General features: G+C 48.3%; 1 protein-coding gene across 10 annotated transcripts in view; it reads left to right on the top strand.

Annotated features, from left to right (window-relative positions):
- DYSF (dysferlin) overlaps positions 1-22,512 on the top strand; it is a 103,254-nt gene extending 80,742 nt beyond the window's left edge. For all 10 annotated transcript variants that reach the window (XM_042807882.1, XM_042807880.1, XM_042807877.1 and 7 more), the window contains 6 exons: positions 2,675-2,816; positions 12,644-12,743; positions 14,375-14,553; positions 15,270-15,379; positions 15,733-15,880; positions 22,250-22,512. In XM_042807882.1, coding sequence (XP_042663816.1) covers positions 2,675-2,816; positions 12,644-12,743; positions 14,375-14,553; positions 15,270-15,379; positions 15,733-15,880; positions 22,250-22,288 — 718 coding nt within the window. In that variant the 3' untranslated portion in view covers positions 22,289-22,512. The remainder of the gene's footprint in view (positions 1-2,674; positions 2,817-12,643; positions 12,744-14,374; positions 14,554-15,269; positions 15,380-15,732; positions 15,881-22,249) is intronic.
- The last annotated feature ends 1,864 nt before the right edge of the window (positions 22,513-24,376 follow it).

Raw genomic sequence — 24,376 nt, 5'->3', positions numbered from 1 at the left:
GGGGAACATTCCTTCCATCCGCCGCTGCCTCCTGAGCAGGGGCTGGACCTGTTTCCAAATCTCTGGGTCAGCCTGGCCAGAGATTGGAGCCCACTTTAGGGTGAGCTCCACGGATAAAGAGCTTTTACCTGCGGCTTTCCTTCAGAAGATCTCACAGTGCTTCTCCGAGGAGGCTGTTGCCAGCTTATTCTCCATTTGACCCATCAGGCAAGGCCAGGACTGGAACCTCAGTCTCTTAGACATCATCTTCTACATAGCATGTAAATTACTGTTGAGTCAGTTAGGCAGGCAAATGAAATAGGAGCTTTTCTATTATGCCTGAAGCAATTGCCGTTTATTTTATTTAATTGAATCAGTTATTTATTGGTAGTCTTGTCTTACAACAACACGAAGGGGTCTCAACACAGTTCAGGCTGTGCAAGGCTCAGTGCAGAGACCTTCCCTTCCTGAAGACTTGTGTTGTAGGTAGACAAAAGCGTGGTAGTGTAGGGAAATCATACTCATGAGGAACTGAAGAAGTATTTTTTGAGTTAACAGCCTTCTCTGTCACTGTCATAGAGGAAGGATATTTTTGTCTTGTTTTGGTAAGTGAAATTTCCAATAAAAAGTTTTACTTCACCAAGAGGATGGACCAACACTGGACCAGGTCAAATGGGAGGTGGGAGGTTTTCACTTATCATCTTGCAATTTTTTCAAGGTATTTCAAGGTAAAGCCAGTATTGCTTTGAGCCAATTGGATTGCAAGTTTCCAGAGTTCCCTTCCAACAAAGCACCGCTACTAAGATTTATGTGCTAATATGTGACAACTTTAAAACTCATCTGCATCTCCTTTTGGGTTCTTAAATAAAAGGATGGCCTGAGTCCTCAAATCTTACACTCGTGCTGAGAAAAGAGGGAGGTGTGTGAGTTTTGAGAACAAGGTCGCCTCTTATATTTAAGAACCTAATTTTGCCTTTGGATATTACAGATACCTTAAGTCGCATGGATTTAAAAAATACTGGATGAATTAATGGGCTAAAAATCTACCAGTTCTGTTAAGTATAAAAGCATTATCTAGGGCTCAGAAAATCTCTGACCTGCAAATTATTGGAGCCTGGAGAGGTGTGTTGGGAAGGTATCAGGATCTGTTTGCCCCAGTTCAATACTTTTACCTGGACGTCTGCTGTTGGCCCCGCTCAGAGGCAGGATACCGGGCAAGATGGGTCTTTGGTTGGTCACCATGGCCATTCCTACGTTATGTTTTTAATTCTGGGGCACTGTGACTTGAATGCTTTTGATTTCTAGCATCCCCTTCCTGCGGGGGGGTGTGTGTGTGTGGGTGTGTGTGTGCAGCAAATTCTGCAAGAAAAAAACCCCCGTGCCAACGAGGCATCCAAATCAAACCGTTTCTTTGTCCTTTTGTTTGCCTGCAAGGAGAGGGCGCTCACACTGCATCCTCCGAGCGTCCCTGCCAAGTTTTGAAGGATGTGGATAAACATACAGGCTTGTCGTTTGCATCCTATCAGATCAAATCAAATAATCCAACCACAGTTTAAGTATTAGTGTAACCTCATCGCACAATTCCCAATGCCACCAACCCTTGCTCTCCGTGTAGCACATGTGCATGTATCGTGTGCTGTAGGATGAACTTGAGTAGACCTCCCTTCCCTGTCTCCCACAACATATTTGGGACAGGTTGTGTGCTCCTCTCAAGCACTGGAGAAGAGGGAATAATTTGTATGGCTGGGCAAACCCCCCTTATTTTCAATTTAAGTGGAAAACAATCAAACGAGATAATTGTTTTCATTAGAGATTCTCTCTGAATCTTCTGGCTTTTCTCCAGAAGGGCTCTAAATACACAAATGGATGTGTTTTATTGTTCTGTTTTGTTTCGCTGATTGCTGAAGACTGAAAAATCTTGGACAGGGACAGAAGGCAGAATGAAAACCTGAGAGTTGCAAAACTCACAGCTGGAAAAAAGTAGTTGTTATGGAAAGTTTTCAGTTTGCCCCTGGTCTGGTTGTGGAGCGACCACAGCAAGCTCGTTTAGATCAGGAGGGGAACTGTGCTGTGAGGAGCCGGCTCAAAGGGGAGCCGCTGGGGACCACCCTGGCCACATCAGGGTCTGGCCACTCTGGGATTTTCCTGGGGAAGAATTTCTTGGCCATTTAGGACTTTCAAATAATAATCTTTGAGAAATCGATGGAGAATAGAGGGGGCAAAAAATGGCCTTTTGGTCCTTCAGAATGGTTGCCTCATCAACAGGACTGGCTTTAGGGGCTAACTAACAGGGCCAGTTTGTTGGGGTGGGTGCAAAGGGGAAAGGAGCTCTCACCAAGGCAGGTTGGAAGCTGCTGTGTGCTTACAGATGGCTAAGTGACAAATTTGAGCCAGACCTTAAGGTGGTCTTGAGTCTTTAAAACATCCATAAAACTCAGGGGAGGGAGGAGAAGAGATTGCAGAGCATCTCAGGCTGCTACCACCAGCACTGGTTCATGTCCCAACATTGCAGGGACTGTTGCATTCCCTCTCAAGTCTCCTAGGGGCTCCAGGTTATCCCTACAGATAGCAGCCCAAGGCATCCACGGGGGTGAGAGGCATTTTATTACCTGCTCACAGCCTCTGCAAGGTTGAGTGAACTACAAAATCCTTGGTGAGTTTCTAGTTTTTCATGCAACGTGTTTGCGTTTTGCAGCTGGCTGGTTGGCCATGAGGAGAACAAGCAAAAGACAGATGTGCACTACAGGTCTATGGGAGGAGAGGGCAACTTCAACTGGAGATTCGTCTTCCCCTTTGACTATCTCCCTGCTGAGCAGATGTGTTACGTCGCAAAAAAGGTGAGTGTCCCTGGACAGACGTTTCTACCTTCGCCTTGTAACTCTGGGGTGAAATGTGCTGCGTGATCTGAGACCTGCACAACTGCAGCACAAATGGAGCTGTGCAAGGCCCATCCTCACCTTTGCGTTATTTGAAACGCAAAGTTGTGGGCAGGTGGGGAAATTGGTTTAAAAAATCCACATCTCTAATGCAACATTTGTGGGGTCAGGATTAGAGGTGGCTTTGTATAAAGAGTCTGGAGGGACTGACCCCTCCTGGAAAGACTCCTCTGGACTGGAGGCAGCTGAATATTGGTGCAGTGGTGTCAAAGTACTCTCCAGGTTGTGTGGGACTTCCAAGGTGCCTACTCCACAACAGGGCTACTCCCAAGATGGAGATGGCATTTCCATGGGAATGGTTAGATATTCACTTCTGGTCTCCAGCACAGAATAATGGGCAGTGTGCTGTATAATAACATCACAGAAGGGCTAAAGAGGGGTGAAATGAAGGACCTGCCTCTGAGCGCCTGAGGGTGTAAGCAGGAGGGACACGTAGGGGAGCATGGGTTGGGATGTGCTGTTGATGCAGAGATGGGAAGAACAGCTTTGGTTTGGGATTCAGGGTGAAGAAGCCTTCGGTGTAGTAAGAGAGCTGTGGACTCGGTTGGGGAGTTAAAAGTGGACGTGATTTCAGCCCCCTCCTTCCTACATCTGTAGCTGGCTGTTGGTTCTGCTGTTCCTGAGATAAGTGAGCGCAGTGCGACAGTCAGATGTGGGCTGGGAGTTGCACAGAGCGGGAGGAAACGGGGATGGAGCTGGGGTGCATACATGGCAAAACGCTGGTGAAAAGTGGACAGGCTCTCGGGGAATGCTTTAGGGGAGGGAGAGCTATTCACTTAAATTTCCTGCTCATCACCTGGAGATTTAGAGGAATATTGATGGGTCTGTGTGGACAGCAGGGACAAGCCCTGCTTTTGAGACTCGGTTCTGTCCCGTGACCCCCTCCTGGAAACTCAAACCCCTCCAGCCACCCAACCCCGAGTCTCCGTCCCCACTCCCTGCCCTGCCGCTGTGAACTCAACCTCGGTGTTCGTTTGAATACGAAGACACCCCGTTGCAGTGGGACCATCTGCACCCACCAATCCCACCTGGGACCCCCATCCCAGGTTGTTCTGTGGGGCCAGCAGGGTCCCAGCGCAGCCTGGGCTGGAGCTGGCGCTTTGGCGGGGAAGATGTTGAGTGAATTCCCCATCCCTCGAGCCAGACGATCCCTGCGAGGAGGCCTAGCTTCAAAATGAATTGCTGGATAGTTAAACTGATTGACAGAATCATAGCTGTACCCATTTCACGCTTCATGTTAAACAAATCAAAAGTACAGTGTGTACTACATTCAATTATCCCCCTTTGAAAAAGCAAAGACCCCCCTATAAACCGTTTAAGAAAATACATCCCACTGTGCTGATATTGATTCTCCTCCGACCACATGTCTGCCAACACTGTATCAGAAAATAAACAGCTTGTAAAACCTCTCTGTAAAGGAAAAAATAATGAATGAAAAGCCATGCTTTGTATTTGTGGGACACATTCCGCTCTGGCAATTTTTGATCTCGCCATGTGCTGTTTGAACTCCAGGTTCATTACTGCTGCTGTAAAAGCCCATGCACTGAACTTTAAACGCAGGCGATGGAAAGTGGAATTTAAATCAAAACGGTCAGATGGCAAATCCTGAGCTGCTAAAAGCCACCTGCGCCCAGCCTTGCTGGTGTTGGCCCTCGGAGAGAGCACTGCTGGGAGGAAAGCAGCTTTCAATTTGCTCTCCTTTGTTTGCTCCACTTGCCTCCTCGCAGGCGGGAGCTCCCCTTGGACCGCAGGAATGAGTCACCCCAACCCACACTGCAAATAATCTCCCCAAAAGCAAGATTGCCCCTGGGCAGGAGGGTCCTCATGATGTTTAATTCTGACGTGCAGGTCTGGGGGGAGCTGGGAGCCTGCAAACCTGGGGAACACCCAGGTGCCGCGCGGTGGAACCAGCCCCCGAAGCCCTGGGGATGCCAGTGCTAGCCAGGATCGCTTAATCCTTGTCGCAGCACTGGAAGTTTTGGGAACTTTATCTCCAAAGCTTCAAAGTGCTGGGATTACTTGGGGTTTTGAGGCTTCAATCTTCCCACAGGGCACCTCAAGGGAAAGCAGGAGCCTGTAAATCCTCTGAGCAACGATTCAACCTATAGGTTGGAAGTGTAGGCTCTTATTACTGCTCTTCTAAACATTTTAACCATTTCAGAGTGTTTTTCCATCCATATCTTTTATTGTTGCAGTAATGTTGTAAAGATTTTTCTTCTCCTTCTCAGAAAGGCATTTACCCCCTTCTGAATTTCAAAAAAATCCCCGTGAAGGAGGAAGTCCATCTTTGGGACCGCTCTTCTGAAAATATGTAAACGCGTGTTTCCTTAACATCCTCCCCCAGCATTTATTCAGAATTTCCCATTTCTGTTCACACTTCTTTTTGTGCCATCTTTCTCTAGCAGCCAGGGACAAGTCAGGCCATGTCGTTTGCACGGCCACGGCACGCTTGCAGCTTGCCAAGCCCCACGAGAAGGCTGGTTTTGAGATTGCAAATTGTGCAGTCGTTTTGGTGGAAGGGTCAATACGCACTGCAGGTTGGAGCGCCGTTATTTTGCGGGGGGGAGTGAGGGCAGAAAGGCAGATTTGTCAAGGCTGACGTGTTTGCGCGCTCTGCTTCCAGCCAACAGAGAGAAGAGCAGATGTCTGCAGGGTTTAAACTTTAAATCCCCAGGTCTAAGCCTGGCTGGTCTTGACTCTTGTAGAAAATGTTGTCGGATGGTCATGGTACAACCAGAGCCCGTGGAGAGCAATCCCGAGATAGGCTGGCGGTGGATCGCGTTTCGCTGGGCACCCAGTCAGAGAGGCGCTCAGCTCCCACGTCTCGCAGGCGCGGTGGAGGTGGAAAATGCATGAAATTGGTCTTGAAATGTTCAGCTTCGAGTGCCAGTTACAGCAGTAGCTGAATATAGCTGCCAAATCTGAATTCTAGATGTCCTCTAGGGCAGAAAAAGTTTGACACTGGATGTCTGAGCAAATTTCATCTGCACAAATGAACATTCAGGGTAGAATTTCAAGAGCACCTCAATATACAAGTTAAAAACTATTGATGCTTGAGTGGACCTGGAAATAGGCTGGAGCTTCCAAGACCTGGCTGGGTTGTCTATATACCATCTGAAAAGTGTTGCATAATAGAAATTCCAGGAGATGAACATATTGAGTATGGGAACATTGTTGGCGATTCCAAACCCATGTCATGCCATGTCATTGGCAGAAACCAGACCAAGGAACATAGATGTTGTCTTCATACTTATTCTGCTACTAGACTTTGGTGTTAGGTGTCAACAAGAAAATGAAGTATTGGTGCCAGAACACAAAATATTCTGCTTTGCAAAGACAAAGAGAGTCATTGGAAGAGGACCCATCCCACTTCTATAGAAGAAACTGCAAGAGACTGTCTGGTTTATCCAGTGGGAAGGATGGGGCAGTTGTTGTGAGGCTCTTTTTCGAGGAGCTCTTACATTCATTTAATTTCTTCTACTTTGTGCTCTCAACTGAAGGGGCCCATCCAAGTTTTAAGCAGATTATTTACAACCTACTTGGGCGCAGAGCTGGAGGTCTTGGGACATCTGGCATCTGGCAGTGGTGGGTGTCTGCCACTCGCATGGCTAGAAGTTGGTGGTCCTATAGGATAATCCCAGGAATAACCCTGGGGCCGTGAGGTATCAGTGATGCTTGCACAGGTCTCTTTGAATAATTGAGACCCTGTTGCTGCAAGGTGCAGCTGAAGTTTCCGAGTTTGCTGGCTCTGGTATTGGATATAACAACAAACCTGACATTCGGAAGGGTTTTTTCTATAACTGATCAGCTGGTGACATCCCAGAAGTCGTACTAGAGTTACGTCTTTAGGAGAGATATGAGAAAGAGGGAGGTTTGGGGTCAAAACCCCACCTAGAGATAAAAGTACAAAGGCATTTGAGGGAAAAGCAGGGAAGAAGGGGCTGTAGCTCACAGCTTGTTTTGTTCTATTGCTGAGTGGAGCCAAGAATAAATTCCTCCCTCCCTGGCACTGGGGCTTTCCCAGCTCCATCTGGTTTCATCGATTCTTGTTCCTTTGTCTGCAAATTCATTCTAGTGCCCTGACATCTTCCTGGTACTGACCTGCAACCGGCCAGACCCTCACCCGGGGCCGATCAGGCGGAGCATTCCTCCGCACCCAGCAGCTCCGCCCCAGCTGGGAACCAGGAGCTGCTGCCAGTGGTGGGGCACGCGGGGACGTCCCCGTTGCGATGGATTTTGCACGGGGGAGGCTCGTGCCGTGCAGCGGCGGCTCGTAACACGATGCTCTCAATCAGCTGAGAGCTCGTGGTCAGCCTGGGCTGGGTGTAGTTGTTAGATAGGGTGAGAGTTTACCATGGAAGTAAGTGTGTGGCCTCCCCATTGTTTAATTAAAAAAAAAAAAAAAATATATATATATATATATATAGCCAGATGTGTGAGGTTTCAGCAACTGGGTCCTTGGTTCATCCCCTTATTTTGTTCTGGTCGTCACTGAATCTCCAGGTTGTACCAAGAAATCTCTGTGCTCTGGCTGGTTTTGGTTTGAAATTTTGAGTTTCAAGCACTGATTTTTTGTTAAAAGCAGTTAATATTTTATTAGATTGAAATTTTTAATTTCTGTCTGGTGTCAGTAAGCTAAAAGAAAAAAGGCTATTGCCTTTTAATTTTTGATTTTTTTCCTCTCCTGCTTCCTGTTCTTTATTTTGTCCTTCCCTGTCTTTCTTGGTGACATCAGAAAGCAAAGCAAAACACAAAATGATTCTTTTCCTTCCACATATAGCCAAAATGCAACATTCTAAATGGGCTCCAAGTACATTTTTTTTTTGCAGAGGAAGGCAGAGTCAGACAGGGCAGTCATATTTTATGTATTTTAGTGGGACTGCAACAAGCTGATGCAACGACACAACAGTCTTCTGTAGTAGGGCAGGGGCAGCAGACGTGGCTTGGGAGGCACCAGCAGCCTCTGTGATACTCAGACAGGAGTTACTGTTGTGAGTTTTGCTTTCCAATGGGTGTGTGGAGAGGGAAGAACAGAGCATGTCTGAGTGGAGAACTGAAGGTCCAAGAATGCTGTTCCCAAACTGGCCAGGACTGGGACCCCGAGGCTTGGAGCTCCCGAACTGGCAGCGGGATGGCCCCGTGTCCCTGGAAAAGCCTGATAAACTCTGCCTGAAAGGAAATGGTGCCAGGCTGAGAAAATATCATTGCAGCGAGTGATTCCAGGGATTGGAATAAGGGCACGTGCTCCAAGGCAGATATTATGACTATCTCACACTTATGGTGTGATGATGCCCGGAGTCTTCCTCCAGGTATTGGCAAGGCTGTGCCCGAATGCACAGCAGAAGCTTTACGCTTGGGGTTTTTGCTCAGCTGCCGCCCCGAGGAGGGGGAAGGTGCATAAACCCAAGTGCCGTGGGCCCTACGATGCAACGGTCGGAGCTGGCAACAACAGGGAGATCAAAGAGGTGAGTTGGCCCGGTAAAAGTCCAGTATCGAGCGCTCTCAGCTGTCTGCTTGTTACGAAGACGTGAGACGCCCCAATGGGATGAGGTTCAGAGAGGCAGTTCCTCAACACCCCGAAGGCTGGCCCTGCAGGACAGCCTGATGGAGCAGAGGCTCCCCCGGGCTGAGCTGCCAGGGGGTGTCCTGGGCAGCCGGGGCTCCCCAGTTGCTGCGGGATAAGGGATCTGATTCTCTCCCACATGCACATGCTGAACCGGGCCAGGCTTGCTTGGGCACAAACACGCTGGGGCTTCGCTTCCTCCTCGAAAAAGCGGGGTTGCTTCTTTGTATTCTGTAGCACATAAGCGACCTAGAAGAAATGCAGCCCTGTCAACACTTTTCTAGTGATATGAGCTTATTTTTTTTTTTTTTTTCCCTGCCTCCCCTGCAGCATTATTCACGACCGTAAAATATTCACCAGCCTCCCCTCTCTCCCCCACACTGCAAAACAAACCCCCAAACAATAATTCAAGCCCCCTTCCTTCCCATGTCTTGCAAAAAGCTAGGAAATAAATTTCTTGCCGTGGGTTGTTTTTATAGTGAACTTTCGTAGCTAGATTTAATCATGGAGGCAAATTTCACACTGCCTTGAAATGGACCCATAAACTTAGCTCAGCATCAAATTCCTCCTTCCCCAGCCTGCCCTTCCAGCTCTGCTCTGCCGTGTCCCCAGCTTCACGGGGCTCCGAGGAGGAAAGCTTCGCCACCAGCCAAACCACATTTACAGTGTTTTTCCACAAGAAAGGCCAAAGTTGTACAGCTCGTGCTAGCGCCGTACGCATTGCCACCCGGAAAGGGTCGAATCCTGCCTGAGCCATCCTTCATCAGGCAGGGAGTCCCCGGCAAGCCAGGGCCTTGCTCTCGGGGGTAGAAGTGGTGCTGGGGAGGCAGGGGGGAAGCAATGAGCACCCCCTTGGCCAGGGCATGGCTTCCATTCGCTTTGAGTGCAGGCAAGTCCTCGGGCTTTGCAATGGGAAGGAGAGAAGGTGGAGACCCAAAGTCCTGCATGTTTGTCAGCAGTTGCACGCCCAGTCCTGGGGGACGTTTCCCCAGTTGTGTTTGATTGCGTGAGAGCTGACCGTAAGGCACCACAGCACCTGGGTTCGGGGTGCTCTCCTCCTGTCCGGGGCGAATGGGAAAGGAGCCCACCAAGGGCAGAGGGATTGCTGCAGCAACTCAGAGACCGGGGCAGTAATTTGGGCCTCACAACAGCCTGCTCCTTTTCCCGGTTCCTCCTCTTGCCCCATCAGGACACTTGTGGGATTGGGTCTTCCAGCGGGAATTCCCAATCTGGTCTTTGCCAGAGAGCAGAGCTGCCACCACCACCCCCCTTCCTTTCAGAGGGGCTGCTCAAGTTCTTCGTTTCGCTCATGTTCAACCTCGGGTGGATGGGGTGGTGCAAAGAGAAGGTCCAAGACGTGCTTGGAGAGGTGCTTCAAGCCAGGCAGCAGCTTAGCGGTGCTCCTGGAGCCCGGACACCCCTGATGAAGGCAGATGTGGTGAAATCAGCTTCTGAGCCAGGGGCGTGAGTTATCACCGGAGAGGAAGAGGCGCCTGCAGGACTCGGTTCATCCTCTCCCAATCCAGGCATAGATGGGGGTGCCTGAACTGCCCCGGCAAGGGGCAATCGGGAGGCGCCCGTGGTGTCTCGTGGTGGTGCACACCGGGGGACGTGGGTCTTCCTCCATCTCGCAGGCCCCAGAGGAACCTTTCCAAGCCCTGGCGAGGTCATCTGGGCGCAGGCATGGGTACGTGGTTCCTGGGGCTTTCTCCTCTGGATGACTAACAACCCTTCTGCAGTGCAGGACCTGACCAATGTGTGGGAAAGGGAAGAATCACCATAAACTCTTTCCCTTTTTAGCAGTTTTAATTTAAAATGACTTATTAGCTGGGAAAACACCCCCTCCCCCCCCCCCCCGCCTTGGATAAACATACATTTTAATACATTGCAGTGAGCAGAGGGGGAGAGATGGAAGTTTCCATTGACTTTATTTTATTTTTCTAGATTATAAAATATTTAAAATGCATAAATAAAATGCTCCATTGCAAAAATGCTGGCGTGTTTTTCCAAAGCAAGGCGGGGAATGGAGCTAAATTGAAATATAACCGTCCAGGGCGATCTCTTAAAGTGAAACCAGTTTCAATGGGATTTAAGTGGCCACAGTCTCCCTGCTTGAATATTTATGTTCTTATGGAGTGTGACACATTTCCCCCCCCCCCCCTTTTTTTTTTAATATTGCACGATATAATGAATCAGAGTCTTGTAGCCACCGCGGTGAATTTATGGTGCTACGTATGTGTCATGAATAATGCTGAAGTTTCCTGGTTTTAATTAAATATGTTCCATTTATGATACTGTCATGTTGCAAGAGTGCAGCAGGAGGCATTGCCCACAGGACACACCTCAGAGCCCGCGCTGTCAGTAGACACCGGTCGGGACTCTGCCTCCTCTCTGCAAACCTTGGCTGGAGCCAGAAATAACAAGACCTCGGCTTTTTGTGCTTCTCTGTCTCTCTCCTCCTGTTCTAACACTTCTCACTCCTAACTCCCAGGCATCTTGTGGCATCCCAAAAGTGGTATCAGATCCCTGTTGGGAAATATTACTGGTTGCAACCACATAAATAGCAAATTTTGTGGCATGGGCGCATATCCACCATATATTGTAATGATGTGACCGCAAGCTCATTGTCACAGTAATGGGATTCAAACCCTCCTTGTTAGAGAAGTCTAATATAAATGTTCCCCCGACTGGCTTTTTGGGGAGTGTTGGTCTGACTATCCAGAAGACAGACCATCTGTCTTCCTGTTGACCTATTCACTGCAGTAACCGAGTCGCTGCCGTGGCAAACTTCTCATACATGAGTGTTCTGTAAATCATCTCCTCTCCAGAAAGCAGAAACTGCTGCCTCCTCTTATTGCTGATCCCGTGCTCATCCCATATGGATGCTGTCTCCCAGGCAGTGGCTACTCCTTATTACTGTGGCTGGGTTGCAGAATTGCTGGATGACAGCTCCTGCACGGCACAAAGACTTGGTAAATGATGATAATCACAGGGGATGATCATGGTGTAATTTTCATTCCTGGTGCTTTGCAAACAGGCTTCTGGGACTGCCGCGAAAACTTTTCCACAGGTTGTCACAGCAGCTCCAGTGGCAGGGAGCAGACAAAAAATTGCCCATCTAATAGAAATGTGAAGGGCATATAGACGGGGACAGATCTCGCGCTATAAGGACCGGAATCAGGTGTCACGGTGCCACCACTTGGTTGCACAGGGAGCCAGGCTCTGGTCACCATGACTTGCTGGTGCTCTGAATCTCTCCTTTCTCGAACTTAGATGTAGTAATAAATATAGCAAGAACGTATGCAGCTTGGCAGCAGCCCAGTGTAGTATTAGCAGTAGATTTACTGGGACACCATGTCCAACTCTAGAATTCACCTGTCCTGAGAATGAAAATCTGGGAGATGTGCAGAAAAGATGAACAAAGTCACTTGAGAACCGAGGAACCCACCGCGCAGTGAGCTGCTATGAGACCACCGGTCTCTTTCTTTGCATAGGTGTGTTTGGTAAGTAAACTCAGGAGCCACAGGTTACTTACATGTGGTCGAGGTGTTTGCTGGTCTCGAGTTGATCAACTGCACAGAACTGGCTTACAATAGATCTGCCAGCAGATCAGAGCAGCGGTGGATGCTGATTTGTGCAGGGCTCTGGCTGCTGACAGAGCTGGGGTGAGACATGGGCAGAAGGGGAAGGGATGTATTTGAATTGCCTACCATAAGTGTTAATTGAGGTGTTACTCCTATATTTTTCCATTCATTAAGAGGAAGGTGAAATTTGGTAGCACTGCCACTCAACACGCGTTGCTCTCACCTTGGAAAGTCACCCTCACTTAATCCATGTGAATATGATGCTGTCACTCCAAAAGATCCTATTTGCAAGGTCATGGTGCCTGTTTGCTAAAATATTGTCAGTAAATTAAGGCACAGATTGATACCAACTCACCTTCTAGCAGCATCTTGGATTCCCCACTGAGCATCCTTGTCCAAGAACAGGCCAGATCCCGGTGCTGTCCTCCCGTGGCTCTGTCCCTGCAGAACGGGAGCAGGACACACTGAGAACATCATGTTACAAGACTTCCACTGCTGTGAGATGAGAGGAGCCAGGTTCTGCCCACTTCTACTAACGAGCTTTTTATTTTTCCTTGGTTTCTTCTCTGGTGTGATTTTAGGAGCACTTCTGGAGTTTGGACAAGACAGAAAACAAGATTCCACCACAGCTTATCTTCCAGATCTGGGACAATGACAAGTTCTCTTTTGATGACTATTTGGGTAAGTTGGGAGGGTTATTTGGCTCCATCCCTGCTGATGCAGACAGGAAGAAAAATTTATTGAATCCTTTCAGGATATGAAGACAGCGTAACAAAACCAGTTTAAGCCACTGAACAGGATTCAGTGTCAGCATAAGTTCAGGACTGATGATGAGTGGTTTGTAGTAGGCGGGTTTCCAGTCTCAGCCTGCAGCAGTCTGCTCCTGGGCTGACATAATGTTGAGAGCATCATCAAATCCACCAGAGCCACCACCTTCCAGGAGGCCCCAGTTCTCTGTGACTCATCAGAAATCGTGCTGAAATGTGCTCATCAGGACTAACAGCACATTTGAGCTGCCTTGCTCTACCTGGGATATTTAGACATGAACACAACTCAATCCAACACTTGTCTGTTTTGGTGCTAGCCTCATTAATCATCCTCAGAAATCTAGGTTTAGGTCAAGAAAACAATAAAACAAAACCCTCTAATAGGGAGGATAGCAGAGCCACGCAGCAGATTATCTGTGCCGAAGCTGGAGGTTCCGGCATTACGAGTTTTTTGGTTGGATCTTGTTCTAGGTTTCTTTTTGGCACCAAAAAAACCACAAACATCAAAAGCTTCACTGAGGACTTATATGCTCAAGATCCTTTTAAATCCTGTCTTTGATTAATTACATAGGCTGAGTGCCGAAATAACCTCTCCAAGGTGTATTTTCCAGTTCCGGCTCTGCACATCAGGAGCTTTTGACCGTCAACATTAATTCTTTGCAAATTCCAGCAAATGAAAGTGGCCTTTGGCTTTTGTAAAGCACTTTTCATCAGTGGACTTCAAAAGTGTTTCACAGCACACCTGATCTGTGCCGTTATTGTCACCGGTTGCAAGAATCTGTGGCACAGAAAAGCTGCAAATACAAGAAGATAGTGACTGAATGAGAGTTTTCAACAGCAGAGTAATAAGCTGCTGTCCCTCAGCGGAGCTGCAGGATCAGACCCTGTGTATGTTCTTGGCCGTTCCCTACTGTAAGGTAGTTTGGTGTAGCAATGTTAATTAAAAACAGGCACTTTCAACTAATACTTGGAGATTTGAGCTCTGATTTCCTAAAGGCTAGATAAATGTGATAATAACTGGATCTGAGGAGGAAGCTATCAATTTTACGGGATATCCTTCATATTTAGTCTGCGGCAATTCCTCACCTGGGTGGGGCAATAAAATAGCCTGTTTGGAGATCTGCAGGCCTTCTGCCCAATGCTCCCCTACTGCCTGCGTTCTGGGTGTGTACAATTTGCGTTTCACCTAAATCTATTAATCTTCATTAAAAATCCCAGCCTGCCTGGTTGACTCCAGTGCAAATCACCCAGCCTTACAGCTGCGTAAGTCAGCAGGTATTTTGCAGCATCTTCTGTAAGGACATCACGGCTCTCGTCTTCGTAAGCACAATGGTGATGCCAAGTGCTCAATTCCTAGGGAGAACCACGGGCTAAAATAATAAATGGGGCCACGCCTGAGCCTGCTCTCCCCCTTGCTATGTGGGTGTCTGCCCAAGCTCCCTGAGGTCAGGAGGGTGCCACAGTGAATATTTCTTCAGGGCAAGAGTCCACATTTTAAGGGCCTGTTACACCGAGATGTCTTCCCGGTAACGTTCCTCCTTGCAGGTTCCATTCAGATGGATCTCAACAGGATGCCCAAACCTGCCAAGACTGCTGAGAAGTGCTCCTTAGAGCTAGCAGACGAGACCTTGTCTTCAGGTCGCTTTGTGTCACTCTTTGAACAGAAAACCGTCAAGGGATGGTGGCCCTGTGTTGCTGAGCAGGATCAAAAGAAGATCCTGGCGGTAAGGTGGCCTCTTCACGTGTTCTCTTGGAGGGGTCACTCAAAGCACCAAGGAGGGACGTGGCTGGGCCGAGCACGTGCAGGAAGCCAAGGTCAGGGCAAGAAATGCAGTCTTGGGCTGCACATTCTACAAACTGGGCCAGCTTTTGTCAGCTGGATGTCTTCTGGGATTTGTCCAACACCATGCAAATGCCTCAGAAGGAATTATTTGTTCGGTGGGATTTTTGCTGTGGTTTTTGGAACATGCCACCTAATTTGACTCTGTATCACATCTATTCTTAATGATGCTGTGTTGCGACAAGTACCAGGGAAAGGTTCCAGCTGTCAGACTGATGTATTTAAATGTAAGCGTCTGGGCTCCTGTTCAAGTCCTTGGCGATAGTTCAATACAGGTAAGGGAAGCCAGAGAGTGAATTAAGTCGTTCAGCAAAAGACCCCTGAGCTGGTTGCCTAAACTTGGTTGTCAGTGACATTTGAGATGTCGGGGAGTATCTGCTGAGAACATTTAGTGGGCAGGTGAGGGATCTGTATGAAATCCACTCTTACTGGGTTCCTCATGGCCCTTGTTGAGAGTGACTGGTTTATGCTCAAAGTAGTTTTTCTTTCCCCAATCAATATTTTGCATCATACATTCATTTCTCACACCTCTCTCTCTCTCTTTTTTTTTTTTTCTTCTTTCTTTTCATTTCTAAGTTTGTTTTTGTTTAACCCACACAGGGCAAATTGGAAATGACTTTGGAAATTGTGCCAGAACAAGAGCATGAAGAGCGGCCGGCCGGCATGGGTCGGGATGAGCCAAATATGAACCCCAAGCTGGAGGACCCCAAGTAAGAGCATCTTGAATGGAAAACTAACCACTGGGGCACAGAGCTCTCAAGGAGCAAATTGAAAATCTGGGTTCTCAGTTTGAGGTCTGCTCCCTGCAATGGGCTTGCTGCCTTGTAGGCTCCGTTTCTGAACTGCCGATGCTCAAAGTGTAGGAGCTGAGGCAATCCAGGGGGGCTGGGAGGCTGGTCTGGACCACCAAGGAAGACATTTGACATAGCCTGCCCAGAGGGCTGTGGGTTGGCAGGGTGAGCAGCCAGCTTGTTACAGCAGGGCATGCTCGTGGCGTTGGGGGGTCTAGGCGAGTGAAACTGCTGTGAAACTCAGAAGTGACCTCAACTTTTTTTGGCTCCAGGCGCCCAGAAACCTCCTTCCTATGGTTCACCTCCCCATACAAGACCCTGAAGTACATCCTGTGGCGGCGGTACAAGTGGGTGGTTATCCTGGCCATTTTGCTCTTCGTTTTGCTGCTCTTCCTGGGGATCTTCATCTACGCCTTCCCGGTATGCTGGGTGTGGGAGAGGACATGAGGGGGCTGGCCAAGGTCTTAGGTGTTCCCCCAGGTCTCTGTGGCTGACTCGCCTCTGTGGTGACAGAGATGGTCCCAGTGCATGTGGCTGCAAAGGCCCATGCTGGTCTCTGAGGAGGAACCGGGTGGACCATGATGGGTCAAAAAGAGAGTCTGTGTTTCCAGTCTCTGCTACAGACTCGTTGCAAGGAGCTCACCTCTTTGCACCTGCGTTTCAAGTCGTGGCCGACGATGCTGAGGTTAACTGACCGTTTCCAAAGAGGTTGGAGCAGCTGACGCCGGAGGTGTTGCAGGGTTGCTGGGAAAATCCCCGACGAACCTGCAGCCTAATTAGAAATGCAGCCATTTTACAGGGCTGAGCAGTGGCAAGAAATGCATCGGTCTGTAATTGTTTAAAGATGTAGGGAGTTCATAGGTGTTTGGGCAGCCCTGTCTCTTGTTATCGAGGCTTGGAGCACGTTATACCGATGTAACGTCTGAAATGAGGAGGAGGGTTTTCACCTCATTCATCAAGAAAGTGGCTTTTTCTTGCCTTACTGTCAGTTCCACTGACAAAACAAAATAAATAAATAATGGAGCCCTGGCCTTCCAGTTTGGCTTAGGGTGGGTTTTTGTATCCTCCTCTGTTTCTACAGCACTGGAATAATTCATGCCGGCTCTTGGATGCCATTTCCCCTCCTCTCAGACTGATAAGAAAAATGACCCGCCTCTCTCTTTCCAACACTTAACAAATTCTGCTCCTTGTATATGAATTATTATTATTATTTTTTTTTTTATAAAAGAACTCATCGGGATAATTTATAACTTCATGTGAGAGAACGTGGCTGCCTTTTGCAGATGGCTTTGTGTGCTTGCAATGTGCAACCGAAAAGTGAGGTGTGGAATTTCTCCTTGCCATCGTAATCACTTTCAGATGATTTGAAGTCGTGCATGCTTGGTTGTTCCTGCCGAGAAAAAAGGGGACGGGATTAGATCATGGCTCTCCCTACCTCTCTATCCTTGTATCCGTGGGAAGGGCGGGAATACTTTTCCTGCTGGAGAAATGATTCTGGAGGTGCTAAGTAGGCTGAAGGAGAAAGTAATTGTGCAAATGCAGATTTGTGCTGCGTTGCCTCCTCCTTGCCCTGTTCTCAGAGTGATTCCTGGAGACTCCCCTTTATGTCAAGTAGCAGAAACCAAGCCTTTTTCACCAAGAAGAACTCGGTGTTTCCCTGAAGATGCAAGTGGCTTTGCATTCGTTCCAGTGGTATCATATAAAAACAACATTGAGAGGAGGAAAAATTCATAAACTATAAATATTGATTTACACTCATTATTACTTGGGATTTTTCCCTGTTTCCTAGCTAAATGTTGTTGTATTTAATTTCATTTCGGTCGGGTCAATTTTTAGTCATATTTTGAAAAAGTAGGGCCATGTTTCATGGAATTTTTCTGTTTTTATGTATTTGGCCAGCTTCCTCCAGATTTTTGAGGTCACTGGTTCTGTATCTACTTGGAGATTTAGTTCCTTTCCCATTTCATCAGGCACTAAATTTGGCAATCATGTTGGTGACGGTTTGTTATGAAGGATGCCCCTGGCATCTTGACCTTTGGCAGGGCTCACCATTACCTCCCTGATTAAATGCATGGAAAAACAATCCCTCCTCACTTCTGTTCTGATTTGTGTGCCAGGAGCACCATCAGGTCCTGTTTAAAATAAGGACCTCGCTGCGTTTAGCACTAGCTATGCAATCTTGCCACTACACGTGGTGCAGTTTTGAGGTCCCACGTTGTGGGCAGAGGGTTTGGTGTGTGTCCTGCCTTGCTCATCCCAGGCAAAGGGGTGGGTGATGGGAGGGAAACCTCGAGGGAATCCTGTCAGGGCATGTGGACCATCAGTCTGAGCAGGCAGAAGGTAAGGGGCAGGGATACGGGGATGCTGAGGGGTGTTACAGAGGGCAAGTTACTATTTCCCTGCTCCTGTTGCCCTTCCAACTCTGGCCTTGCATGAAGAGCTTTTCCACAGCTCTCTGCTCGTTGGGACCTCCAGGCTCCTTCCAGGCTTTGCTTTGCAGCAGCTGGTCCTTGGTTCCACAGGAGACCTGGGACCTGCCTGCAGCCTGAATATCCCTGCCTGCAGATTGAATGTCCCTGCCTGCAGCCTGAATGCCCCTGCCTGCAGCCTGAATGTCCCTGCCTGCAGCCTGAATGTCCCTGCCTGCAAATTTAACGTCCCTGCCTGCAGTCTGAATGTCCCTGCCTGCAGCCTGAATGTCCCTGCCTGCAAATTTAACGTCCCTGCCTGCAGCCTGAATGTCCCTGCCTGCAGCCTGAATGTCCCTGCCTGCAAATTTAACGTCCCTGCCTGCAGTCTGAATGTCCCTGCCTGCAGTCTGAATGTCCCTGCCTGCAGTTTTAACGTTCCTGCCTGCAGTCTGAATGTCCCTGCCTGCAGTTTTAACGTCCCTGTCTGCAGCCTGAATGTCCCTGCCTGCAGATTGAATGTCCCTGCCTGCAAATTTAATGCCCCTGACTTCAGCCTGAATGTCCCTGCCTACAGTTTTAACATCCCTACCTGCAGCCTGAATGTCCCTGCCTGCAGCCTGAATGTCCCTGCCTGCAGATTGAATGCCCTGCCTGCAGATTTAACGCCCTGCCTGCAGACTGAATGTCCCTACCTGCAAATTGAATGCCCTGCATGCAGCCTGAATGCCCCTGCCTACAGATTTAATGTCCCTGCCTTCAGCCTGAATGCTCTGCCTGCAGATTCAATGCTCCTGCCTGCAGCTTCCCCACCTGGGAGAGTTGTGTACCACACACACCAGACGCTGCCAGAGCGGTTTGAGCCCTGGCTCTAATTCTTGTCCTGTTTGGACTCTGCCTGAGGACACTGAAGGACGATATCTTTTACCTGAGAAACATCTGCCCACAATACGCCCTGGGAAACATAATGGTCCCGTGAGCTAAGCTAACCCGCGTAGGTCACCCTCCATCCCAGACAGGCAGGACTCTCCCCTGAAAGCAATTTTATCGGCTCGTGGTATAAAGATGGGATTTTTTAAAGATTTATTCCTACTTCCCATACAGCGCTGAAAGCTTCCAACCACAGTCCCGGCTTTGTGGTCAGAGTAGCTGGAGAGTAAGAGCAAACGTCCCGTTCGAAAGCTGTGTGCTTCTACCCGCAACAGCAAAGGGATGTCTGTGGTTCCCAACAGTAGTGCCCAAATCCATCGGATCCCAAAAGCTCGGGCTTTTCAGTGAATGAAGAAGCTGATACCTTGGTCTCGTTCGGAATACCCATCAAGAGATGCTTTACACCCCAGGGAACTATTTTCTAAAGGCTTTATTGCAGAATATTCTGCAAAATAGCCTTTAGAGCTACTTCACGGAATCAGAGGCCTTTGAAGATGTGGTGCCTTTGTGGTTCCGCTGCCTTCAGGACACAGAGCACATGTGATGGGTCATGGGCTGGAATAAAGATCTTCCCATCCCTCCTCTCGGGTCCTCTTCAAAGTCTCTTTCCCAGGAGATATTTGTGCAACCAGCCGTTGTTTTCCATCCAGGGAACGTGCCGTGGCTGCCCCAGTGGGATTGGGGGTCCTGGAAGGACCAGGGGGAGAGCTGGAGGAGGGGTCTGGAAGTGGTTTGGGATGAGGAGGAGGATTCACCAGGCTGCGTGGGGCGCTGGGAGTGGGGCAGTGTGGGAAATATAGGCACAAGTTCATAGGAAATGAGTCGTCATTAGTGCAACTGTTTACCCAGCAACTCATCTTAGTGGGTGAGAGGCCATTTCCAACTGAGAAGCCTTTTGGTTTTGGGTGGAACACTGCATGGTATTGCAAATTTCCATAAAAAAAAAGCTGTCTAGTTTTACAAAAATGGGGAAAAAATGTTTAAAATCTGATATTCTGAGGTTCTTAATTTTTTTACTTGGGCTCTTCCACCCAATCTTAGTGTCAGATTACTCACTGGTTTGCCTTAGCTTTCTTTGCAGAGTGGTTGTCATTATGGTCTGTACAAGGTAGGACTCTGGGAACAGCATTCACTGGATATTTCCTATGTGATTTCCTTAGACGGTCCTTAGATTTAACTTGACATCAGAAGACTCCTTAAACAAAAGAGGAAAGGCTAATGAGATCCAGTAGCTGGATGTTGAAGTTGGATGAACTATTCCAGTGGAAATAGGATGCTAATTTTTGAGATGAAGGGTAATTAACCATCGGAACACTTTGCCAAAGGTTGTGGTAAATTCATTGTTGCTCGAGGCGTCCACGTATCGAGACTGAATGTCTTTTGACAAGATATGCTCTAGTTCCCCCCTGTGCTCCTGTCCAGCAGTGCTCATTGATGGCACGCTGTGGGCCTCTTTGGAAAGGTCCAGTGACTTTGATGGACTTTTCATCTGACATTGCCATAGCTGAGAAAAGCTCTGCCTTCTGCTACGGGAACGGTTGAGTGAAAGTCTTGGGCTAGGTCAGAAGAAAAGGTTATAAAAGCCCTGGCTGGGTTTCTGCACCCGTGACGTGTAGGGAATACAGCGGTGAAGTTATCTCCCTGAAACAGTGATTATTGTAAAGAATTTAGTGGCTACCACCATAGAAAAATGTAATGCTACTTCCAGCTGGAGTCAGCTCTGCTTTGCAGCACCATGAAAATGTTTACTACCTTTTAAAGCTCTGTTTGTGTTCTGCAAGCCCAGTGTTGCTGCCATTGCCATTAATTCTAATTACAGCTCGCTTTCTGCGCTGATTGATAATCCTGCTTGGCTTTCAACACTTTGTTAATACAAATTCATAGCTGGAGAGAAAACTTGCTACCCTCCAGAATGCAACCAGTCAAATCATAAAAAATAGGAATATTTTGGAGGATAGACTCTGAAAGACAAATGGATGGATAATGAATTCGAAGGTTATATGTCACTGGAGGCTTTTCTAATGACTTCTGGTAAACTGCCCTAACTTCACTTGCTTGATTTATGGCATTATTAGAAATCCTCAGTTGGCAAACTGCCTTATAATTTGCTACACGTTGCAATTTATCAAAATGCCTTTGGTCAGACTTTACTTCTGTTGTGTTTTTTTTTTTTTTTTTTTTTTTTTTTGTTTTGTTTTGTTTCTTTTTTTCTTTTTGCCTCATTCTTCCAAAGAGCTCACTGGTAACGAGCACTGTGCTTTGTTTCCAAAGTTGTTTTTTTAAAGTGACAGAGTGATAGAACATCCTGTACCAATTAAATTCAATATGCTTGGGAGGGACTTCCAAACTGGCTAGTATGTGGTCGCGGGGGTTTGAATCAGAGCTACTTTAAATATAGCTCTTTCCAAACGACCTAAGCATGCGTCTTCGTCTGTAATTTCATTGTGGTCTTGATAAGCAGCGTTTACACAGCTTATTCTTTTTCACAGTGCTGTCATGTTCTTTCAAGGAGGGAATTGCACGTATAATAGGCTAAAATACTCTGACACCTCATTTTCCATGGCAGCCCCAGACTTCGCCATGAAATAACAGGGACAGGAGAGATCCTGGAAAACAGGCGCAGGAAGGTCTTGCCTGGGGTGTCCGCTCTTAGGAACAAACCCCACGCCGAGTCCTGATGCTGAAACAGATGGCTGAGGTGTTAGGGGGTGCAGACAGACAGAGAAAAAAAGTCAGGGATGGGTTTGCCTTTCTCGATAGATCCTTTGGAGAGAGTCCATGGACTTTCATGGGTGCATTGGTGGCTGCTCGGGGAGCTGGGCCAGGGCCCGTTTCCAAAGGGTCCAACCCAACTCTGAGGTCACCAGTTTTGGGGGGATTGAGGGGAGAAGGAGCCGTAAGGGTGTGAGGTCGGGGTTTGGGTGGTGAATCCGACCTCGGGGTTTTGGGGGGAGCAGCCCAAAGGGAGAGCAGAGAGGAAGGGGCACCGAGAGCCAGAGGGGAGGGGGGGGCTGCAGCAACTCAGCAAAGAGCTAGACGTGTCTCCTCACCTGCAAGAAAAGCGCGTGGGCGCTGGGATGGTGCTAAGTTTCTTACGAGGGTATGAAGAGGTGGAAATTTATCTTGAAAACTAGTGGAAGGAGCAATCCGAGTCCAGGAGTGACTCCTAGTGCTCGCTGCTTGGCGCTCGTGACCAGTAGCTTCTACTGGAAAAAGGCAAGGCCAGTTTTCTCACGTGTGGTGGGCTTTCTCCCCTCCTTGCTCGTGGGAACGCACCTTTTGCTTGCTTATCTCTGCAGGCTGGGGCTGGGAGCTTGGCCATCACTCCTGCCCTGAATGCAGTTCTGTGCCATGCCCCAAAAAATCCTTTAACCTCCATGTACCGCCCTGGTGTACCTGCTTCAAATCAGATTCTTTTTTTTACCCCTCCCTCGTTTTTCCCTCCCTTTAGAACTACGCTGCTATGAAACTGGTAAAACCTTTCAACTGAAGCTGTGCTGGAAAACACCTGAAAGGTCTGTGCCTGCCTCGGGATTTTGGAAAGAAGTTGTGGCTCTGCACTGGATCACATCAGCAGATGGAGATGGAGAAGGAACAGCCTCACTCAGGCCCTAGGCTGCTGCCAAAACGAAGATACCACTTACCCTAATGCAGTATGCAGAATCCTACCTACAGCATGTAAACAATACCTACTCTGAAATTCTTCTTATTTTACTTCTTTGTCTGTCTTTTCTCTTTTTTTTTTTTTGTTTTGTTTTGTTTTGTTTATCTGCTTTGATTTGTAAAGCTCGAATCCCAGTGCAAAACTGAAGAGAGTGGTGGGGGAGAAAAGGACCTTTTCATATCTATCTGTGAGCATACAAAGATGTTGCAGACCTTATCAGAGGAGTTGGCGCAGGCAGCACGTGCGAGCCACAATCTCTCAGGTTCTCAGCACAATTTTCCTTGCACCCTGAACAAGCGTCACTTTTCCTTTGCCGTGCAATGCTTATTATCTGGTTTCTATATGTATAAAGTCTACTGAAGTCGAAATGTGCTGCACAGCCCGAAACCCTGGGCTGATAGGTTGCCTTTCCAAAGAGAGCAAACCCCACAAGATACAGGACCCGGGCTGAGGTGCAAAACCTGGGCAGGAGTTGGTGGCAACTGCTAAATCAAAACTCCCATTGAATTTTGCGCTCATGAAGGATTGCACAGTCTGGCTCATGGGTTTTTTTTTTTTTTTTTTTTTAGTTTGTTTTCCCTCCCAGCTGCTCTTTCACCTCTACAGTCCCACATGCCTCCCTTCAAAGCCAGTGCTGTAGTGGCAGAAAGCAGAGTGGGGCCGAGCCCTACCCTGGGAGCAAGCCCAGGAGCAGAGCAGTGCACGTGGACTTTCGCTTTTCTCCTCGCCTGCTCTGTGCAGCCCCTGCAGCCGCAGTTCCGTGAATGTATTAGTCCTTTTTTTATTTTCTTTTTTTCCTCCCGTGCTCCCAAACACGCTTAAGCAAAACTGCCCAACCCAGACTGCCAATGTAAACCGCAAAACTCGCTGCTGCTGGGCGCTAATGAGGCAGATAACCTGCACCTTTGGAAAAAAGGCTTGTTTGCCTTCTGCTTTGCAAACAAATCGCTATGACACACATCCTGCAGGTCTTGCTCAGCCTCCCGCAGAGCAAATGACAGCTGTGACAGGACTGGGATGGCAGCGTTGGGACATTTCTGCTGTTTTCCCTTCCCTCCTCCTGTCTGTCTGTCTCTCTGCTGCTGCAGTCAGACGGAGTGGTGTGGACCAAGGGAATTTCTAGTGTTTTGTAACGCTAGTTCATGCCATGAGAGGATGCTAATCAAAACAGCATTAGCCTCAAATTTTCATCCTGCGTCCACTCATCCTGCAAGGAGCCATCTCCCAGAAGAGGGGCATCAGGCATGAAAGCAAACGTCCCTTTGAGGGACATCTGTCCCGCCGCTCCTGCACCGCATGGCTTTTGCTACGGCCCCTTTGATGATAAACGGATCTTTCCCCTCTGCCCTTCAGCAGGGTGAGACACATCTTCCGCGATTTCATTTGTCCTCTGGAGCTCTTGCTACTCAGCACGACATGTGAGAGCAAAGTGATCCTGGGGGAGCAGAGTTTCTCAGGACAAACTGTGCTAATGCAGGCTCCTGCCTTGCTCCACCAAGGGATTTAAGCCGGTGCTTAGCAGGAGGCAGGGAAAAAAAAAAAGCACACGCCTAATTGCTTTGCTGGATCGGGATGTAATGTGTTGAGCATTAAATCCCTTGTCATTCAGTACTGTAACAGCACCCGGATTGCGCAGGGCAGCTCACTGCCGTGCGTGAAGACGGTGTCTTTGACGTGGACAAACATGCAGCTATAAAAACCTGTCCTCGCCCCTGAGGCTTGGCTGATCCGGCATCCCTTTCCCAAAAGCTTGAGCCGTGAAGTCGGCTCTGGGCTTGCACGCCCCAGGATGGGTGTTTCATTTTACCGGCAAAGTTAAAGGCTTCATTTTTATATTTGTTCAGTTTTTCCCTAGAAGCCTCCCAACCTCATTCGCATCCACACCCCCTTTTTATTAGCCACTATCAAACTACC

The sequence above is a fragment of the Tyto alba genome, unplaced genomic scaffold (assembly GCF_018691265.1).
Source record: "Tyto alba isolate M040663 unplaced genomic scaffold, T.alba_DEE_v4.0 Super-Scaffold_6, whole genome shotgun sequence".
NCBI classification, from domain to species: Eukaryota; Metazoa; Chordata; class Aves; order Strigiformes; family Tytonidae; genus Tyto; species Tyto alba.
This window is presented reverse-complemented; position numbering and strand designations above follow the sequence as displayed.